The 21518-nt window shown below is 35.3% G+C and overlaps 3 protein-coding genes and 2 long non-coding RNA genes across 12 annotated transcripts in view; 2 read left to right on the top strand and 3 right to left on the bottom strand.

Annotated features, from left to right (window-relative positions):
- The window catches only part of LOC111431307, a 26557-nt gene extending 19447 nt beyond the window's left edge, over positions 1 to 7110 (bottom strand). For 2 of the 5 annotated variants that reach the window (XM_023067899.1, XM_023067898.1), the window contains exons 1-4: positions 6727 to 7110; positions 6557 to 6654; positions 6125 to 6176; positions 6061 to 6091 (exon numbers count right to left, since the gene is read on the bottom strand). In XM_023067899.1, coding sequence (XP_022923667.1) covers positions 6061 to 6091; positions 6125 to 6176; positions 6557 to 6615 — 142 coding nt within the window. In that variant the 5' untranslated portion in view covers positions 6616 to 6654; positions 6727 to 7110. Of the gene's footprint in view, positions 1 to 4915; positions 5474 to 6060; positions 6098 to 6124; positions 6177 to 6556; positions 6655 to 6726 lie in introns of those variants that run through there. The other 3 variants (XR_002708472.1, XR_002708473.1, XR_002708474.1) reach the window with 2 other exon arrangements.
- LOC111431310 lies at positions 2868 to 3558 on the bottom strand. Its single transcript, XR_002708483.1, has 2 exons — positions 3195 to 3558; positions 2868 to 3008 (listed from the first exon to the last, which is right to left on the bottom strand). It is a non-coding gene; the product is annotated as an uncharacterized LOC111431310 (long non-coding RNA).
- Positions 7111 to 7631: 521 nt separating the features above from the next.
- LOC111431675 lies at positions 7632 to 9727 on the top strand. Of its 2 annotated transcripts, none has more exons than XR_002708543.1 (3): positions 7632 to 7853; positions 9357 to 9474; positions 9563 to 9727. It is a non-coding gene; the product is annotated as an uncharacterized LOC111431675 (long non-coding RNA). The 2 variants fall into 2 exon arrangements; XR_002708542.1 differs by having other exon boundaries at positions 9357 to 9478.
- A 1721-nt stretch (positions 9728 to 11448) lies between these two features.
- Positions 11449 to 12855, top strand: LOC111431313 (probable aquaporin TIP3-2). Its single transcript, XM_023067904.1, has 3 exons — positions 11449 to 11812; positions 11896 to 12215; positions 12295 to 12855. Exons 1-3 carry the CDS (start codon positions 11680 to 11682, stop codon positions 12679 to 12681), a joined length of 840 nt encoding a protein of 279 aa, XP_022923672.1. The 5' UTR covers positions 11449 to 11679; the 3' UTR covers positions 12682 to 12855.
- A 1648-nt stretch (positions 12856 to 14503) lies between these two features.
- Positions 14504 to 20637, bottom strand: LOC111431526. Of its 3 annotated transcripts, none has more exons than XR_002708513.1 (8): positions 19999 to 20637; positions 19615 to 19844; positions 18335 to 19016; positions 17724 to 18054; positions 17467 to 17561; positions 17143 to 17337; positions 15870 to 16635; positions 14504 to 14786 (listed from the first exon to the last, which is right to left on the bottom strand). XR_002708513.1 is itself a non-coding variant. In XM_023068200.1 (7 exons), the coding sequence occupies exons 1-7, from the start codon at positions 20200 to 20202 to the stop codon at positions 16024 to 16026; spliced, it is 2349 nt and encodes a 782-aa protein (XP_022923968.1). In that variant the 5' UTR covers positions 20203 to 20637; the 3' UTR covers positions 15694 to 16023. The 3 variants fall into 3 exon arrangements, 1 of the variants encoding a protein (XP_022923968.1); XR_002708512.1 differs by lacking the exon at positions 14504 to 14786 and adding an exon at positions 15549 to 15688; XM_023068200.1 differs by lacking the exon at positions 14504 to 14786 and having other exon boundaries at positions 15694 to 16635.
- Positions 20638 to 21518: the final 881 nt, after the last annotated feature.

Genomic DNA, 21518 nt, shown 5'->3' with positions numbered 1-21518 from the left:
TTTTTTTTTTTTTTTTTTTTTTGTGATTTTTTTTTCTAAGCAAGATCGATCCTGTCTAGCTTAAATGATTCTTGTTGATCAAATATCTAAGGGCAGGAACACTTGATTGAGATTCGAATCACTCCACAAGCAAGATTGATCATGTCGAGCTTGAATGATTCTACATGTAACCTAACTACATAGAATTGCAAAGAAACTTAGTCATTGGCTAAAGAAGAGCACAAATGCTTCTTTTAATGTATTTTTCAAGTCTTCCTACAAATACAACATACATGTCTTTATATAGCCTCAAAATGAAACTAGTAAAGGCATTTAATAGTTATAACATTCATACTTAATAGTCATCATTAACCATTATGTAATTGTAAGTAAATTAAAAGTTTTAAAATACATTAAATCTAAATTACTCTAAATTGTAATCCACAACAAAATTTATAACATGAAACTTCATTCTTCTTCAATGTGGCATGAATTGAAATATCTTTTGATAATTTCAACAATATTTTATTCACATCTTCATTGAAGCATATTGTATGATGATGTCTCTTGGTTCATATCAAATGGTCTCTCCTGAACTTGGGTCAGTAAATGAAACAAATGTGTTTCTTGGCCGTACAACTGTAATTTTCATGTGAATGATGGTCAGCATGGTCCAATAATAGTTCTATAGAATTATTATTTTACTGGGTATAGCAATACAGGCCCGGGGCTAACTTAAAAAGTCAAATGGCCAAGATTCCATACAATAAAGAATCGAAAAGAACCCGTAAATTTATTAATTGTATTACATGGTTGCCAGAGACTGATTACTATATGGACCAGGTTTATAATATACATATGTAATATGTACAGTATGGATCAGTACGTAATAAAAGTTATTTGGTATCGTTTTATATCATCTTTTCAATTTTTTTTTAATTTATCGATAATAAAAGTTCTTTGGTATCGTTTCATATCTTCTTTTTAATTTATTGATGGACAGCATATTTGTTATTTTTCAAACTTACAAGTTAACTAATTGCCCGGATCCTTATTTTCAATCTTTTGATAATAATAATTAAATGTTTAAGATCAGGACGAGATCTTGTTTTAATAAAAATATTGGGAGAAAACATTAAAGTTTTTTTTAATATCCTTTTCATTTCAATTTTGTTTTTAAAAAATATTATTACGAGAAATTGTTTTTCTTTTTCATACGTAAATTCTTCCATGCGGAATATGAACTATAAATTAAATTTTTTCGATAGTTTGTTATATTGAAGCTTAAACGTGACTCTTGTTTCATTTTTTAATTTTTCAGGTCTTCGACTTTGATTTTGTTGATAGTGTTACATTGTTATTTTTTTTCATAAGCCTTTCCTAAATTTATTTTAGCCAAAATAAATAATATTGTCGTTAAATATCTAAAAAATAATAAAAAAAAATCAAATACGTACAATAAATAATAAAATAATGATAATGATAATAATAAATTGTAAAATAGCAAGAAAAGAAAAAAAAAACGAATAAATATAAAATAAAATAAAATAAAATTAAATTAAATTAAAATTAAAAAACAAATAAAAAATTGGGAGAAAAAAGAAAACCGCTCTCAAATTAAGTGTAAAAGCCTCTTATTTGGAAACCCTAAACAAATAGGGTTTTAATTTGAAACTTTGAAACAAAGGTTTTAATTTGGAAATTTGTAACAAACAATAATTTTAAGTTTTATTTAGGGTTTTAATTTAGAAATTTTGAAAGGGGTTTTAAAACCCATCTTTATTTCCTCTCTTTTTATCGTCCAAAAAAATAATTGGTGTTAATTATAAATCTAAATTAATTTATAAGAGTAAAGTTCACATCTTTAATTCACCATCCAATCTTTGTTAAATAGCATAAAAGAAAAAAAATGAATAAATATAAGATGAAATGAAAAAAAAAAAATAATAAATATCGAAGAAACAAAGGGAACCGAACCCAAAACGAAAACGGAGTCCGTTCGGGTTCAGAAAAATGAACCTGGTTGAATGTACACCTCTACTCTCCTCCCTAATTTTCAAAATAGATCTAAATTTAATTTGGTTCTCATATATTTAGAAAATACATATATTCAAAATGGATTGGTCGGCTTTTGTTCGTCTTCCACATTTTTTCTCTCCTCGTGGTTTCTGTCCTTACAGATGGGGTCTAAGGGTTCGTTGGAGGCTGACGTTTTTTGAAGTTGCCGGAGTTTGGTTACGCTGCCGTAAAACCTAGTATTCTCTATCTGTGTTTGTAACTTATTTGATAAATTTCGTCTTCCACGCTCTTCTCTCTTCATTCAGTGGTTTCTGTCCTTACAGGTGAGATTCGTTGGAGGCTGTTATCCAAGTCGCCGGAGTACTCGCCGGAAAACTTTGTATTATCCATTTTTTTCAATTTTTCTTTCTTCTCTGTCTTTGTCTTGGTAACTTCTAAATGAAAATGACATCTAACCTCTCATTTACAAATTTACATCATTTACAAATTTACATCATTTACAAATGAATGAAAATGACATCTAACCTCTCATTTACAAATTTATAAATTTACAAATATAGATGAGAGTGATTAACTTTTTGGGTTTACAAATTTTCTTGAGAGTGACGTTTAACTCCTTATTTACAAATGTGAATATACAGTGACATGTAACATTTTCGTTTGCTGTAAGGAGAAATACACATTTTTTTTCCCTCTTCCATTTTCGTCTCTTTCTCTTCCTATATAAATGAATTGAGGTTAGTAAAAAACACACCTCAATCTGCTCTCAATCTCGCTCTGAACCTACTCTCAACCGAGATTGAGAGCAGATTGAAGTGTGTTTCTTACTAACTTCAATTCATTTATATGGGAAACAGAAGAGACGAAAATGGAGGAGGGAAAAAAATGTGTATTTCTCTTTATAGCAAAGAAAATGTTACATGTCACTCTCTATTCACATTTGTAAATAAGGAGTTAAACGTCACTCTCAGTTAAATTTGTAAATCCAAAAAGTTAAACATCACTCTCAACTAAATTTTTAAACCCAACAAGTTAAATATCACTTTCATTACTTTGTAAATTTAAGTTAAACATCACTCTCATAACTTTGTAAATTTGTAAATGAGAGGTGAGGTTAAATGTCATTTTCATTTTCATTTAGAAGTTACCAAGACAAAGACAGAGAAGAAAGAAAAATTGAAAAAGATGGATAATACCAAAGTTTTCCGTGAGCGTAACCCAAACTCCGACGACTTCGAATACGTCAGTCTCCAAACCTTTAAAACTCACCTGTAACCACAGAAACCACGAAATAAAGAGAGAAAAGAGTGGAAGACGAAAGTTAGCTTACAAACACAGAGGGGAGGGTTTCGAAGACGGAACCGGAACTGAAGTCGTACTCGGAATCAGAATCAGAATCGCGTCCGGTAAAACAAGTGGAGGACAAATATTTGACTCAATCTGAAGAGTATTGGAGTTTTCACGACCGGAACAACAGCCGGAGCTAAGTCCGGCGGAAATGAAGCAAAGAAGAAATGTGTGTGTTCCAATAATGGAAGAAGAGCAAGTGATAGAAATGTGTGTGTTCCATAAATTATTTTTTTCATTTTCTTTTTGGAAAACTTCGCAATTGAAATTACAAAAGAGCCCTTGAACCCCAAAGAGTGGTATTGAGGCTCTTTTAAAAGACTTACGCCAGACAAAGTTAATTTTAGTGGATAAATAAAACTAAATACCATCTAAGTTTATTGGATAAATAAAACTAAAAAAAATTGATAACCCACCATCTATATTACCCTGTCAAACAAATCCTTGCATTTAATTATATTTAATACCCATATTACCCTCACGGGTCAAACAAATCCTTGCATTTAATTATATTTAATACCCATATTACCCTCACGGGTCAAACAAATCCTTGCATTTAATTATATTTAATACCATACTCCTAAGAGGTATAAATTAAACATTACATATTTAAATACTCATGCTTCCATTATTAAAATTTTAATCAATATTATTATTTTATATCAACTGACAACACATGAAATTTGATGAAATTAAAATTAATTTATTATTATTATTATTAACCACGTGTATCAAAACTAAGAATATACATTTTTATTTACTTTATTTTTGTTTTTTTTTTATTATTATTAATTTAAAATTTGTGTTAAAAAAATATTTTAATAACTTAAACAATTATTATTATAGTAAGAAGAATATGTAATTTACCTTTTTTTTTTTTTTAATGATTGCAACTAAATGGGTCCTTTGCAATCGTATACAATCCATGTACTTATGTACCTAATAAATATTAAAGAGAGTTTAAAATAAAATTAAATCAACAAATTAAATTAAGTTTTTTTAAGGTAATTTTTCTATTTAATCTCTAATATGGGTGGAATTCTTAATTTTATTTCTCATACAATAAAATTTTAATTTGTTTATTGAGTTAAAAATACTCTTATTTTAATTTTATGTACAAAAATATATATATATATATATATTTCGGATGTTTTAAAAAATTTAATCTCAAATATCACATCAAATAAGTTAATTACCTTTTTTTAATTCCAAAAAACATGAGTTACGTCCGACTCTTTATACCAAACTTATATAGTTAATTAATTTTTTTTAATGGTTAATTAATTTACATGAGTGACTTTATGTCAGAATATTTTATTAAAATAAATAATTGAGTTTTCTTTTTAATTCCAAAAAACATTCCAAAAAACAACTTGTGTCAGAATATTTTATTAGAATAAATTAGAATAAATAATTGAGTACACAATGTGTATATTATAAATCTAGTCTACACATATCTATATTACAAATCTGGTCTATATAGTACACAAGTTTCTGGTATCCATGTAACTTTTATTGCATGTCATGTCACACATATCTATATTACTGGTCTATATGGTATACCAATTTCTAGCAACCATGTAGCCCATTAATAAATTGTCGTACAGTGAATTGAATGGCTTTTTTTCGATTCTCTATTGCATGGAATCCTGGCCATTTGACTCTTCCGGATAAGTTAGCCCCCGGCCCTCTGTTGCCATACTCACTATAAAATAATAATTTCAGAGAACTACTATTAGACCATTCTGACCATCCGGCAAGATTCACCACTGAGTTTAGAAATGATTTCATGAAAATTACAGTGAAATCCTGAAACAAAAAGCCACTCAATTGTTGTATACTTTCTTCCGACTATGCAGTCACTCTAACAATGTTATTTAGTAGTCTGGCGTAAATTCTACAATCCTGAAAAACAGCAAGAGCGTCCAAATATGAAATCTACTGTACCGTAGATTTCACAAATCTTTGAAAAACAACATCTTTCCATTTATATATAGTGTCTTGGTAGCCAAGAAATACGCACTTGTAGAAGATTCACACTACCACTGTTCAGAAGAGCAGAAGAGCAACTGCATGGCCGTGTTTAAAAACGTAATAGAAATAGCTATGAAGTTGTTGACACCCACAGCTACAAAGTTAAAAAAAAATAATAATTATCAGAAGATCCAGATATTAAAATTGAAATATAACAACACATTTAGAATGGAAAATTGATATCTAACACATTGGAAACCAAGAAAATTAAAAACAAAATCCGGAGTTGTGAATTTTTAAAAATTCTGAATTTGTCAAAGATTTGGATAAAACACAGATTAAAAGTACAGAAATCAATTAAATAATTATATATAATTATATTAATATTCTGAAGTCAAACACCTCAGTGGCACGCGTATGATGTTTTTGTAGTTGCCTTTTCCATCCAAATGAAATGCTACTACAAAAAGAATGCATAAAAATTTAAAAAGAGCAATGAAGAAGGAGCTAGACTCGTAGACGAAGTTTCACCTCCTCATTTTTTTTTTTTTGTTGGAGTCTCATGATGTTTTCTTTGAAATCAATGCATGTTTATCAACTAGATAAAGGAAATTACTTTTCAAAATTTGAGCAATACAATCGTTATTGATAGACAAAGTCAACTAAGTCGAGAAAATCATATAAAAAAACTGCTAGAACAAATAATTTATTTCAACAGTGAAGAACAAGATACACACTCACGTTTCTTCGGATCTTCAGTAGCAGCATCATCCTCTTTATCCTCTCTTCCAAAGTTCTTCTCATCTGAAGCGTTTAATAATTCCTGAGCAGCTCTTAGAGCTCTCAATCGCTCTTTGCTGGCTCGCTGAAATATGGTGGGTAAGAACTCTAATTTATAGAAGAAAGAAGAGAGAAGAAATGGAATAGGAGAAGAGTGAAGTTAGATGTCACTATCACTGGTTAGATGTCACTATCACGATGGTTAAATAGTTAGATGTCACTGTCACGAGGTTAGATGGTTAGATGTCACTATCACTATCACGACGTGAGATGGTTAGATGTCACTATCACATCTCCGGCGATGCTATGTCAGCATCAAACAAAACGGCGACAGCTCCGGCGACGCTAAGTCAGCCTCAAACGAATCCGCGACCATACAAGTCCACGCCATAAAGCCCTCAGAACTCAAAGACAGTAACCACGAAATGAAGAGAGAAAGAGTGGAAGACGAACGTACCTCAAAGACAGGAACCACGAAATGGAGTGGAAGACGAACACTTTAATGTGGTCGGACATAAACGCCGGCGAAACAGAGACCTTCGAACTCAGGAACACCTTCATATGCACACAGTGATAAGTAAAATAAATAATAATAATAATAATAATAAAAGGGGAAGAAAGCCGCACCAGTTGAAGCTCGAGTAGCCCATTATCGAGGGCTATTGGAGAGCAGAAGAAGAGGGTTTAAGAGACGTCGGAAATGGAGGAGGAGATCACGAACTCTCGGAGACCCACATCGGCCAGAAACTTCCCGATTGAGACCCACAAGCGCCCTCTGATGGATTAGGGGAAAGGTTTGAGGATTTGTACTGCCGAGGCTTGAAGCTTGAGGTTAGTGAAGACAAAGAGTCGAAATGGACGGAAGGAAACGGTGAATCGAGACATCACTTTGGATTTACGAGATTTGAGAAGGATTATGGGCGTCGGAAACGAATCGGAGGGAGAGGCGACGGCGAGCATGAGGTGAGCGAAAGAGAAAGGGTTAGGGGAAAACGAGGGTTTCGCGTTCTGTGCGGCCCAATGCCCCGTATGGCCCAGCGCGGGCATGCTTTACGCGTGGACAGCGCTGGCCTGCGTGAGGGCGACGCGGGCGCGCGCGCCCCGCCTGGCCCACCACGGGCTCGCGAACCGGAGAACAGCCGGCCCGACACAAGTAGCGGTCCAGACGACCCGACCGGACATTTATTGGGTCGGTTGGGCCCTTTTGATTAATTGGCCGCTTTAACTCGCACGGCTTTCATGGTATTCCTCATTTTTGCACCAAAGTAGGAATTTCAAGATTAGAGATAATTTGGATTATCTTTGTAATTTTTACACTGATGAAGGACGAAAAGGGAAAAAGAATATCACACAAAAATAGAAAGAAAAAAAAAAAATCGTGTGTATTAAATGAAAATTATTGCGTGGGGGCCACCTGATATTTATTTTCCTCATCTTCCTTCCTTTCCGTCCCCTATAAATTCGACGTTCTATTCTTACTAACACATCACATCTCATATACTTTACATTTTGTTTGTTCTAGAATTTTCTCTCTTCATTTCGTGGCATTTTGACAGACAACCAAGGCGGGTGTTCCAGACAGCAGGTGTTCTGTTCGGTTTTTTTTTTTTACGCATTTCATATTCGGTTTTTATGCTCTTTTCTTCCTCTGTTCAGGTGTTCGAGACCTTGGCTGAAGGCTGGAATCGGAGGGAACGTCTGGGGACGATCAGCCGAAGTCATGGTTGTGAGATCCATAAATTCCGGTGACCTTGGTAATATATTTATTTTTAATTTTGTCTCTGCTGTATTGGTACTTGAGTGTATTTACAAATATTTATGAAACTTGTTTCAAGTTCATTTATAGCTAAATTGGTACTATAGTATCTGTAACCCATAGAAAGCCAACGTTCGAGTCTCATCGAGAACAATTTTTTTTTTTTAAATCTCATCAAGAACAATTTGTGATTTAACCTACCAATATTATTTATTTTCAACTTTATTTTTAGCTTTCAATACAAGCTTTTAAAAAATGGATGGAAGTTGTTTTTAAGAAATGTGAAATTTAAGTAATGGTAAAAATATGCAATTGTTATTTTTCAAGATGGTGAAATTTATGCAAGACTATTGAACATTAATTTCATGATTGTTTAGATGATTGTGTGTTCTCTGTAACATTTGTATTTTATAATCATTTATAAATTTTGCAATCTTAAAAAATTGCATTTTCAAATATGAAATCTACTTTAACGTATATTTCACATTTTTTTTAAAACATTTTCTATTTGTTTATATAAAATATGGGTGTACATTCAATCCGACAACTAGGACTAACTTAACTCGAACTACAAGGTTGAGTTGGGTTGGGTTGAATTAGCATTTTGCAGGGTTGTGTTTATTTTTCTGAACCCGAACTTAGTTGGTTTCGGTTTCGGTTTCGGTTTCGGTTTCACGGGCAAAACTTTTGGGATGACCCGAGCCAAATATATGTATTTAGAATTCCTTCGTATTAATGGGTTTGTCAGAGTGGTACTTAGGCTCCTTCCGTAAAGACTTCCGCCGGAGTTCGACGCCAGGCTAATACTATTTTATTATTTTTGTTTTATTTTGTTATTTTTGTTCTGTTTATATTATTTTCTTATTTTATTATTTTAGTTTTGTTTATATTATTTTCTTATTTTGTTATTTTTGTTTTGTTTATATTATTTTGTTGTTTTGTTTATATAATTTTGTTATTTTATTATTTTTAATTTGGAATGCTATGGTACTATTTTTAAATATATTGTTTATGCAAATGCTACTTTGTTTTTTTATTATTTTTGTTTTGTTTATATTATTTTGTTATTTTCAGCATTTTGTTATTTTATTATTTTTGTTTTGTTTATATTATTTTATTATTTTTAATTTGAAATGCTATGGTACTATTGCAAATGCTATTTTGTTATCAATTACCCCTCAGTTATTGTTATTGGGTGTAGCTGCTAAGTTTTTGTGTAATGAATTTTTACGTATTCTTGAGTAATATTTCTTATAATATTACAATCTCTTTAGATAGAAAAGGAGACTACACAGGTCTCTTTTTCTATTCAAGGAGGCGATAGCATTATAAGAAATGCTACAAAAGAAGACATGAAAATTCATGCACAAAAACAAGCTAAACATGACTAATAAATAAGTTCGCTATATATTCTATAATAATAATAATAATTATTATATATTTCCTTTATCGGTGAGATATATTGAGAGTTAGAATCTGAAATATGAGTATGTTATTGTAGGGAGGATTACGCGGATTTTTATTGCCTGCACAAAGTCTAAATGCATAAGATCAGAGATAGTCTGTGAAGGAAGTCGTGATCGATTCGGATCGAAAATTGGAGTTTCAAAGTTCGCCATGTAGGTATTGATGTTTCTTGATAACTTTGGACTGAGTTAATTATTACTGTGATTAGAAATAAATTACAATAAAATCCGCGTGCTTCAGGGATTGAACTTGCGCCGTCGAAGTCAAATGAACCGTTCAGCCGGCGACACGTGTCAGCGCACCAGCGCGTCTTCCCTCCCCATGCGCGTCCGTACGCGCGCGTAAGCTCTTTTTTGTTCCGACTTCTATTTTCGTGATTCCATTTCTAACCCTATTTTTATATGAATCACTATTTTTGGATATACTTATATTTTTAGGCTACATAATCAGAGAATTGAAAATTGAAAATAAATTATTATTATTATTATTATTATTATAAAAATGAAAATAAGATGGATTCTGAGTCTGTTGCCAATTAGTTAATTTGAAAAATAACGAATGTGATGTCCATCAATAAATTAAAAAGAAATTGAATAAATTAAAAAGAAATTGATCAAACTAGACCAAATAATTTTTATTACATGAAGCACATTTATATTATAAATCTAGTCTAAATGGTACACCAGCTTTAGACAATCATTTAGTTTTATTAGTAAGATATTGTACCGTGAATTTAATGGCTTCTTTTTGATGGTTTATTGCATGTAATCCATTTGACTCTTTCGGATAAGTTAGCACTCGGGCCTCTTCTGCCATAATTCGCATAGAATAATAAATTTAGAGGTCCATAATTGGGTTAGTTGAACATCCAACAAGATTTATGTACGACTATTAAATAATTATGTTAGTGACAACATAATTTAAAGAATTTAAACACGAACTTAGGACTTCTCATTTTAAAATTGTAGTGTAATGGGCTCTTCCCTTGGGTAAATAAATGAAAATAACATAAATGTATTTTAGCAATCCTGGGAGTTAGGAACTGTAATTTTCATGTAATCATTTTTAGACTCATGTTAAAATATTGTTGGATGTATAACAATGGGCCTCTAAATTTATTATTGATGCACAGTATAGGAGGCCCGTGGGCTAACTTATTCGAAAGAGTCAAATAGATTACCTGCAATAAATAATCTAAAAGTGCCACTAAATTCACCTTATAATATTTTATTAATGGGACTATATGATTGCTTAAAACCGGTCTACCATATAGTCTGGGCTTATAATATATGGTGTGTAATAAAAATTGTTTGGTCTTGTTTTATATCTCCTCTTAATTTATTGATTAGACCACATTTATTATTTTTCAAATTTACAATTTAACTTATGGACATCACACGTGATCCATCTCTATTTTCAATTTTTTTCTTTTATAATATTAATAATTTATTTTCAATTTTCAGATTATGAATCTTCTTAATTATATGAAAACATTTTTAATTCTGCAGCCATAATTCATAACCGTAAATGGAATGATTTTTACCATATGCCTTAAATTTCTAAGTAGTTACTAATATCTGATGTTCATCATTTATGCAGAAATATCAATTTTAAAAGAAAACTGTGGTAAACATTTAAAATATCTTCTTCACCATAATACACAACCATGATCAATTAAAAACAACAAAATAATTTAAAATTTTAATACCTACTAAATTTAAATCAATGAAATGCAAAAACAACTTTTCTATTTAAATATGAGTTATTTTAGGCTAAATTTAACTTATTATTGCATATTTGTAAAAAAGAGATGTGTCAATAGCTTACCGAAAATTATTGAATTTGCTATTCTAAAGTCAGTGTCATGATGTTCCGCGTCATGTTAATATATGTAAACTGTTATGAAATGATATATACATGCGTTATGAAACGTGTGATTGTTATGACTGTAGATGAATTGATATGTTTATGATATAGGATAACAAGAAGTTTTTATTTTAATTATTGGCATTTCCATTAAAAAAAAAAAAAGAGATTAAAATAAATAAATAAATGAATAAAATCCGATGGGAGAAGGGGCGATGGAGATAAGAGTGTTTGGAATCGAAATTGAGGAGCTTACACATATCATAACGTGTCGTCCCCAAACCACGTCGTATTAACAGGTGTCTCTCTTCTCTCAAACCCCATTTCCTCCATTTTAAATCCCACAATCCTCAATTTCTCAGCCATGCAATTCAAAATTAAACCTTTCCAAGAATTTTCAGATCCTTCAAGAACCCAGAAATTGCTCTGTTTTGCATGCTTTGATCATCGAGGAACTGTTTTGAGCTGTTTTTGCCGTCGCCACCGCCGCTATGCCGCCGAGACGATATGCTTTTGGACGGGCCGATGAGGCCACCCACCCTGACTCCATTAGAGCCACCTTGGCTGAGTTCATTTCCACTTTCATCTTCGTCTTCGCCGGGGAAGGCTCTGTTCTTGCTCTTGGTATGTTGTTCTAAAAAATTCTTCATTTAAATTCTTACCCAAATGCATGCATGAATTAATTGATTAATCCTTCGATTTTGCAGACAAAATTTTCAGTCCAGCAGATTATGGAAGTTATGGCCATGGAGGTTACAGTCGCGGTCACGGTTATGGTCGGAGGAGGACCGACACGGGCCGAGGTGCATCCGATTTAGTTGTGATAGCAATAGCGCACGCATTCGCTCTGTTCTCAGCGGTTGCAGCGAGTATCAACATCTCCGGTGGGCATGTCAATCCGGCTGTGACTTTTGGCGCTCTTCTTGGCGGGAGGATATCACTTATCCGTGGAATTTTCTATTGGGTAGCTCAAATTTTGGGTGCCATCGTCGCTTCACTGCTCTTGAGACTCGCAACCGGTGGCATGGTAAGAAAAGGAAATGATTTGTTTATGATGTTGTTGTTTTTTAAAATGGATGAATGATTTTATAATTGGGAAATTGCAGAGGCCTATGGGGTTTTTCGTTTCATCAGGGATATCAGAAATGCACGGCTTTCTGCTAGAGATAGTGCTGACGTTCGCCTTGGTGTACACAGTGTACGCAACAGCAATAGACCCAAAGAGAGGCAGTTTGGGGACGATAGCGCCACTGGCAATAGGGTTAATAGTGGGGGCTAATATTCTGGTGGGTGGGGCGTTTGATGGGGCGTGCATGAACCCGGCGAGGGCGTTTGGGCCGTCGTTGGTGGGGTGGAGATGGGACAATCATTGGATCTACTGGATCGGGCCATTGCTGGGAGGTGGGCTTGCTGCGCTTGTTTATGAGTACTTGGTGATTCCTGTTGAGCCTCCTCTGCATACTCACCAGCCCTTGGCTCCGGAGGATTACTAAGCTTTTGGTTTTTGAATTTGTAGAAACAGATTCGAGTGTGTGGTTTGGATGTGAGACTGTTGTTTTTTTGTAGTCTATTTTGTTTGTTTGTTGTCTCCGTTGGGGTTATTTGTGGTGTTTATGTTGTTCATCAAGGTAATAAAAGCAATACAGCTTACATCTTTTTGTGGTGTTCTTTGTTCTGTTTGGTTTGAAAATTAGAAGGTGGGTTCATTGTTTTTGGAGCTTAATCCTTATCCTTTTCGACCTTGATGATAACGAAAAGTGGGATATGGGTATGCCGTATAGGTTCAAAAGTTTTGATCTTTATCCTTTTTATGTTGATTGAATTTGGTCTATTTTAACATGAATTCGATGTGCTCTGCATTAAGTGGAGTCATTCCGATAAGGATGACCTGTACAAATGGTGGATTTGGGATCTGGGTGGTTACAGGATCTGGGTCGTTACAAGTAGTATCAGATATTGAGGAATTGTCCATACGTAAAATCATCTGGGTCGTTACAGATAGTATCAGAGATCTGGGTTGTTACAGATCTGGGTTGTTACAAAGACACATCCTCACAAATAGTATCAGATCTGGGAGTATCAGAGATCTGGGTATCAGAGATCTGGGTTGTTACAAAGACACATCCTCTGAGTTGTTACAAATAGTATCAGAGCCAGACAACATGTGTCAGCGAAGACAACATGCCAGTACACATCCTCTGGGTTGTTACAAATAGTATCAGAACCAGACAACATGTGTCAGCCTTCTCGCTGACCTCCACGGTGTGCCAGTAAGGATGCTGGGCCTCAAAGGGGTTGTTACAAATAGTATCAGAGCCAGACAACATGTGTCAGCCTTCTCGCTGACCTCCGCGGTGTGCCAGTAAGGATGCTGGGCCTCAAAGAAGGTAGATTTGAAGACGTCCCACAATTGGAGGAAGGAAAGTGCAACGGACTCCGAAGGGGTGGATTGTGATGTTCCACATTGGTTGGGGAAAAGAACAATTGTAACCTCCCGGAGAGGTTGAGGAGAACAAACCACAAAAGTGTAGAAATCTTTACCTAGCAGTCGAGGGGAAGCTCGAAAAAAAAAAGTCCAAGAGAACAATATCTGCTAGCGGTAGATTTGGGTCGTTGGTCGTTACAATAATCACACGTCAACATCTTAATCTAATATATGTGTCATGCTTTTCAATCGATTTTAATTGATTCCGAACTCTTGATCATAATCTAATAGACATGTAATGCTTAGAAGTTGACTCCCAACTTCAAATGTCTTTGGTAAATTCTATGTTTTATAATTAATTCAAAATATAAGAAAAATAGTTTCTTTAGCAAATTTGAAGCAAAAATGGATGGAAATTATAATCATTTTAAAGTTAACTTGTTATAAATTTCGTGGGGGTAGTAATAAAAGTTTCAATTTTCTTTTTTTTTTTTTCCCTATATAAAAGGTATACAATTGGGCTGAAGGTTGTTTGTTTGGAATCAGATCTAGCTATGAAGAGCCTTGACGCAATACGAAGGGGAACGACATACTTCTGTTTATTGTTATACGATTGCTTGCAGGTTCTTTCGCAATGCAGATTCATAGGTTCTCCCCATCTTCCAGCTTCATTCTTTATCTATGGAACTTGATGATTAGAAGCTCTGTCAATGGCGGGTTCTTCGCCCAAGCTCTTGAAGCCTACTCGTTTATGTGCCACTTCGGAATTCATGGTAACAATTTCACATTTTCTCTCCTCCTCAAGCCTTTGCGCAAATCTTGCTTCGATCGGTGATGGCAGTTGGCACGATGCTCCACGCTCACCTCATCCGTGATGGGTTCGAATCAGACATGTTTGTTCAAACCTCGCTTGTCGACATGTGTTCCAGAGTGCTCTGACGACTTGGCTTCTTCACGCCAAGTGGTCGACGAAATGTCTACAAGAAGTGTTATCTCTTGGAATGGAGTTCTGTGATTACAGCTTATTCTCGCGGTTTTCGGGTTAATGAAGCGTTAAAGGTACGCCTGTGGCAAATTTCTCCCATCCAAATGTATGTAAACCTTGGTCAAATTCATGCAGCTTGCTCTGTTTTTATGAGATAGTGATTTTTTTCATGCCACCAGCAATGTTACCTGAGATCATTAGAGAGAGAATAAGTGCCAGCGAGAACACTGGCCCCGAAGGGGTGGATTGTTAGATCCACGTTGGTTAAAGAGGAGACTGATAAGGACATGGAAACCTTTTCTTACCGGATGCCTTTTAAAAACCTTCGAAAGGGAGAGCATAGAGAAGACAATATCAAATAGCAGTAGGTTTGATGGTTACAAATGATACCAAAGCCAGACACTTTCGGGAAAGCATAAAGAAGACAATATCCAATCCACGTCGGTTAGAGAGAGGACCAAAGCATTGTTTATAAGGGTATGGAAACTGTACTTTAAAAATCTTGAGGGAACCTGAAAGGGAGAGCATAAAGAAGACAATATCTACTAGCAGTAGGTTTGACGGTTACAAATGGTATCAAAGCCGGACACTTTCAGGAAAGCATAAAGAAGACAATATCTACTAGGAAAGAGTTTGACGGTTACAAATGGTATCAAAGCCGGACACTTTCAGGAAAGCATAAAGAAGACAATATCTACTAGCAATGAGTTTGACGGTTACAAATGGTATCAAAGCCGGACACTTTCGGGAAAGCATAAAGAAGACAATATCTACTAGCAGTGAGCTTGACGGTTACAAATGGTATCAAAGCCAGGTACTGGGTCAGTGAGTTGACTGAACCTTAAAAAGGGAGTGGATTATGAGATCCCACCTCGGTGGGAGAAAAAAATGAAGCATTCTTTATAAGTTAGAAACCACTTTATAAGCTAGAAACCTCTCCCTAATAGACTCATTTTATCTACTATTTAAATAATACTCTGAGAGAAAGGGAGCACAAAAGGAAAAGTTTAAAAAGGAAGCTATCTACAGGCATTGAGCAGCAGGATTTGATTGCTTGACGAATTAGGAAGGTTGAAGATACTCCAACAATCTGTGATCATTTATGTAGCAGATAAAATTGAGATTGTTTCTTGAACATCTACAAAAGTTTCTTGGAATTTTGAAATATTTAATAAACTGAAGATGATTCTCATATGTTCCTCTACAAAAGATTGATTCTTATATTTAAGAAACTGTACTCAGGACTGGACAACAAATAAAATTTGAATTACCTCTGTTCCACCTGATTCAAGCTCTCCAGTATTGAGAAAGAAGAACAAGGCTTGCAAATTTGTTCTCTGCTAGAAACGAAGAACTGTGATCTGCACTCAGAATCAGATATACATTTTGTGCCGCCCATCTTGTAATATATTGTGGTTTCATAGTTTATGGTGCTCGCATCTTCTCAACAATGTTCCTGCTCTTTTCTTCAATGGTTCGTCTCTTTTCTTCTAGTTTCTCCCCCATCTTCTTCCCTATTTCTAGCATTCTTGCTCTTCTTCCTGTTCTCCTTGGCGGCTTTGGATCATCTTCCTCAGCGTTATGATTTTCCTGCCCAGATGAGCTTCTAGAACTAGATGGTGATTCATTCTCCTGCGCCTCTACTCTATTTTGCTGCAAATTTTCTATTTCTTTGTCATTTTCTAATAAAGGGATTTTCATTTCATCTTCGTCCAATGTCTTACTTGAAGCTGGAGCTGGATTACCACTACTTGATGAAGCCTTTGATGCATTTACCAAGTCAGTGTGTGGCTGAGAAGGCTCGTTCTGAGGTATTTTATGCTCAATGGAGATGGTTTTACTGGCTTCAGATCTATTTTTTGGTTCAACAGGATTGGATCTTTGATTTTCACATGAAGATTTGTTATCAGAAGCTCCTTGGTTGAACCAGATCAATGGTGCAACGTCCCGTGGAACCCAGTCGTCCTTCTCGGCCATCATGAATGGAATGAATATACTTTCACTGTTGGGGAGCACTAAAGTATCCTTGATCACTGCCTGCATAGTAGGTAACACATTAGCAGAATATCAGCAGGATTTACACAACATCGCTTAATTTCATGCTGCATTTTAATAACATGTAATGAGTTTAGTGTTCATGCTGCTGCATTTTAACCTTTCAGACACTGGATTACACACTTGATCAAGAGGATTCAGGCAGCGTTTTAGTTTTAAACATGGTTACGACGATCGTGGAAAGCGAGCGCTAACAAATTCATATACTTGAGGTATGATTTTCGATTTGAAACCATCATTCGTGATTCTTTGTTATCACTGCTTCCTTCTTTTAAATATGAAACAAACATATCACGACACGAGTTTCTTTGGCTCCATCACAAGCTAACGTGCTAGCATGAGGCTTGTGCGATGCCAACGATCAAAGAGAAATACAATATTAGTAGCCTTTTGAGAGGATTAACTGTCCTAAAATCTACCCATTATGGACGGATTCTTGAAAATTAAGCCTACTGAACTAACTTCATGTTAGGAAACACATCTCCATACCTTAAGCCGGTTGTTCAAAAACTGAGCAACATGTGCACTAGATATCTTATGGTCCCCAAACGATGATTCCAATCGCACCTCCAAATCTGGCATGGATGTAAAACTGTACCATAGCTGATCAGAAGGAGGCGGTTTTATATGTACCCGCAGCGTCCCTCGGAGAGATGCAACCTTTAGTACCAAAGAGATCGGCACCTATAAATTCAAAAACAAATGAGAAAATTATGAAAGGGGCTAACTCCATGCATCCAAGACATCTAACAATGCCTCTTAGTTTCAGGATACACACTTAAACTTAACTATCAAACGCGAAGGTCGACAAACCTGAGAAACCTGTTTAGCAATAGAATTCATTAGAGATTTCCACTTGGATCCACTAGAGTATGAGGACGTGGGGTTCTTACTGTTTTCCGACCCACCTGCAACCGAACGTTGAACTACTGAGATTATAATTGAACCTAAAATCAGAATTCTATCTCTGATCTTATGCATTTAGACTTTTGCAGGCAACAAAAAGAATTATAAGTTACCAATTCATGAGGATAGAACATATGAAAACCATTTAATGGTTAGTCGCTCACCTTCGTCGTTCTGTTCTGTTCCTTCAGAGGTACTGAACTGCTTTCGAAGATAAACTTCTAGAAATGAAGAGACCTCCCCAACATCACTGGAATCAGATTTAGAGTCTACTGCGCTTTTTTGAAGATCTAATTCATGAACTTCAATTCTAGTTTCGATATCTAAGGCAAAGCCTCCAGAGTATTCAAAGTCAACCTCCAAGGCCCATACTTCACTCAATTCAAAGGGAAGAACCCTTATAGTATTGATATTGGGCGGGAGGTTTCCAGGATGAACTTTAGTACAGCTAACTTCGCGAATGTAACTTGGAGTCCTCATGTTCGACAACATCCTCTGCAATGACAAACAAAAGTATTCATCAAACAGTAAGAGAACGTATGTAACAGCCCAAACCCACAGCTAGTAGATATTGTCCTCTTTGGGCTTTCCCTTTCGGGCTTTCCCTTTCGGACTTCCCCTCAAAGTTTTTAAAACGCATCTGCTGGGGAAAGGTTTCCACACCCTTATAAAGGGTGTTTCGTTCTCCTCCCCAACCGATGTGGGATCTCACAATGTAATGATAGGAGTATCAACATTCTCAAAAGAAAAAAGATCTCTTGGGGAAAAAATGAACCTGAATTCGATCGTGCAAGGATTTCATTAGCCCTTCATTGCTTTTGGCATCAAAAAAGAATCTTGACATCAACAAATTCCAACCAAGTGTTCCATCATCAGTCAAGAATCTGTCATCAGAATCTGCCTCAGAAATAACAGAGGCATGACCATGGTGGCTTCCTGAGTGAACCATTGATGGTGTTGCCATATCTTCCTCAAATAAACTTTTAGTACTCTGCGCCTTTGGAATTCCCTTCCCTAAGCCCGACGACGAAACAAAACCTGGACTCGGATGAAACCTCTCACTAAAGTTTTTTTCTTCACGCAAAGAAGAAGAAGAAAATTTTACTTTATAATCTGAAGCAGCCTTAGAAGTCTTCTTTGCCAGTTTTTTGAAAAAGAGCTGAACCTTCGAAGGAGCGTTAGGCTTGATATCCTTATCAGTAGCTTCAGAATAGTACCCTGCAGAGGGCTTCATAAATGAAGGATACCCAGTTCTTAAAGAAGAGGTATAACTATGGAACTCTTTCTGTAAATTAGCAAACCACTGCAGTCTTTCTTTGTCAACACATGAAGCTAAACGGAGGGCTTTACACCATGATTCCTTCTCCCAGGAAGTTTCAAGAAAAATGAAGATTGTTTTACTTTCATTATAAACTATGGAGGTTCTGTTTTCCAATTTTAAAGGGAACCTTTTCACCCTGAAATACCAATAATCAAATTATAAAAACATGGCGTCTGGAATTCAGAAGAACAATAAAAAAAAACACAAAACTTAAGTTCTTATTATGTACCCTCAGATTCAAATTCTATACCGATAACAAGTATTACACTCTAACACATAGCAGAAAAGATTTCCAACATTGATACACATCGAAACCATTAAGGTACCAAATAAATTCAAACAGAGTAACAAACCAAGTATTCTGCACCTTCCACACATCAAGAATATCAACATTTTAATAGCTATAGCTTGTAGGGTCGATTTAGAGGAATGAACAAGCAACAAGAACACGCAGCATGAGAAAATTTAAGAACAGTACACACAGCTAATTTTACTTGTATGCATAGCCACGAGCTCCTTTAAATTCAACCATTTCTTACCAGATCATAACAAGGAGAAGAAAAGCTATTGAAAGAATATTGGGCAGGGTTGAAGCTTTTAGAATTGAATTCAGCATCTCAATAAGTAAGAATAAAAGAATAAAATGTCTGTAAGCCAAAAACTTTGAGCATGAAGAACATCATCATATGCTAGAATGAACTTTTTATATTGAAATGAAATATGAAAGAAGATACCATTTTCTTGAAGGCAAGGTTGCTGCTGAAACGGCTTCAATGGTGCAGCCATTTAATTGAATTGTTTTCGTATTACCATCTGATTCTGATATAATTAACGTCTGGTCCTTGATTCTTGCATACTTTTTTACAGGAGCTACCTCCAAGAAATCTTTCCCTTTCTTTTGTTCTCCAGGTGCTTTCTCTATTATATCTTCTAGCACATTTGATTCTAATATCCATACCCAACCCTGCCAAACAAAGAGATCATATCGCAAGAACAAAATCCAGAATTATTAGTCCATTTAGTAAACCCAAGAACAACCAACAATACGATTTCAGTCAATTTTTTGCGTGTTTGAACTCCGAAACGAAACAAGAACACAGAAAACCTGAATTGAATACCTGCTTGTTGGAAAGAAATTCAAGGGATTGAAGAGGATCTGGCTCGGATTGCTCTAGCTTGGCATTGGCTTTAGCTAAGTCCTTTTGAGACCTCTTGCTCAACTTGTTCAAAATGATATAGACTGCAAGAGCCTCCGCCGCAAGGATTGCCACAACCCCAAAACCAAAACCGAATAGAAACGTCAGAATCAAGAGCGACCCCATTTCAATTGTTCGCAATCACCAACGAACTCTAACCATGAAATCTCACGAAATCGAGTTGCAGGTACTGGAAAAAGGGATTGGGAATGGGGGGGAAAGTGGAGAAAATGAACGAACAATGCGACCCCTAAACCCCAAAAGGAAAAATATCGAAAGAATCTGAATCGGAAACTCTGCTTGGGTCCAGCTTAGTGCCAAGTTTGCTGGAAGTAAAAGTAATCGAAATCAACGGAGTGTAACGCTTGAGATTCTTCTTCTTTTTCACTAATTACAGAGAGCAACAGCCACAAACACGGAGAAGAAAAGAATTCCTTCAGTTTCATAGACGGATTGAAGAGAATTGATTAGGGCCTCATTTTATAGTTAATGGGAAAGCTGGATTTTGAACCTTCTTCCAATCGAAGAAAGTTACAGATTCTTTCCTAACAATTTCGTTTTTTCTTCTTCTTCACGATAATTCCAACTGTTCTTAATCTAATTCTCTAAATTCATGCCTGTTGATGAGCGGTGTTTTTCCACATTCGAGGTGGGTTTTTTTTTTCTTTTTTTCTTTTTTTTTTTTTTCTTTTTAACTTAATTAAGAGAGAAAAGTAATTTGTATTTACTTTGATGTAGTTTGTTTGTTTTTATTTCGATTTAAATTTTATTGATTTTTGTCTTATATTTTATTTGATGTGATTTATCCTTCGTCTTGTTAAGATTCAAAGTCTCGAAAAACGGAGTTATGACAACATATTATTGGTTCATTTTATAAATTCATTTAAAAAGATGTTAATTTTTTCTACTCTACAGGTTCTATGGTCGGTCCGCGACCCCTGGATACCGAAGGCGTCCTTGGGGTGATCTCGTAGTTCCTACGGGGTGGAGACGATGGGGTTGGTCCATGGATTTTCCTTCTTTTTGCCGCATTTCGCTCAAAGGGTTGAAGGAAGATAGTGCATCAAGCTGTTCTCAAGGGCCAACTTTATCCTCTTCCCGAGGGATCCCAGATGAGGGAACCTAAGAGAGCCACCCAACTTGATCCTCTTCCCCAGGGATCTCAGATGAGGGAACCCTAAGAGAGCCACCCAACTTGATCCTCTTCCCCAGGGATCTCAGATGAGGGAACCCTAAGAGAGCTGCCAACTCCGATCCTCTTCCCCAGGGATCTCAGATGAGGGAACCCTGAGAGAGCTGCCAACTCCAACTACCGTTCATGTACGATCCATACTAGATCTGACCAACTACCCATCCTACTTCCTCTACGTTCTCTATCATACTTTTTATCTTGTCACTTTGATTTTGATCAAATATATTTCAAAGTTATTTTAAATCTATTA

This window comes from Cucurbita moschata, unplaced genomic scaffold, assembly GCF_002738365.1.
Source record: "Cucurbita moschata cultivar Rifu unplaced genomic scaffold, Cmos_1.0 Cmo_Scf00036, whole genome shotgun sequence".
NCBI classification, from domain to species: Eukaryota; Viridiplantae; Streptophyta; class Magnoliopsida; order Cucurbitales; family Cucurbitaceae; genus Cucurbita; species Cucurbita moschata.
The sequence above is the reverse complement of the archived record's forward strand: the minus strand, read 5'-3'. Positions and strand labels throughout refer to the sequence as shown.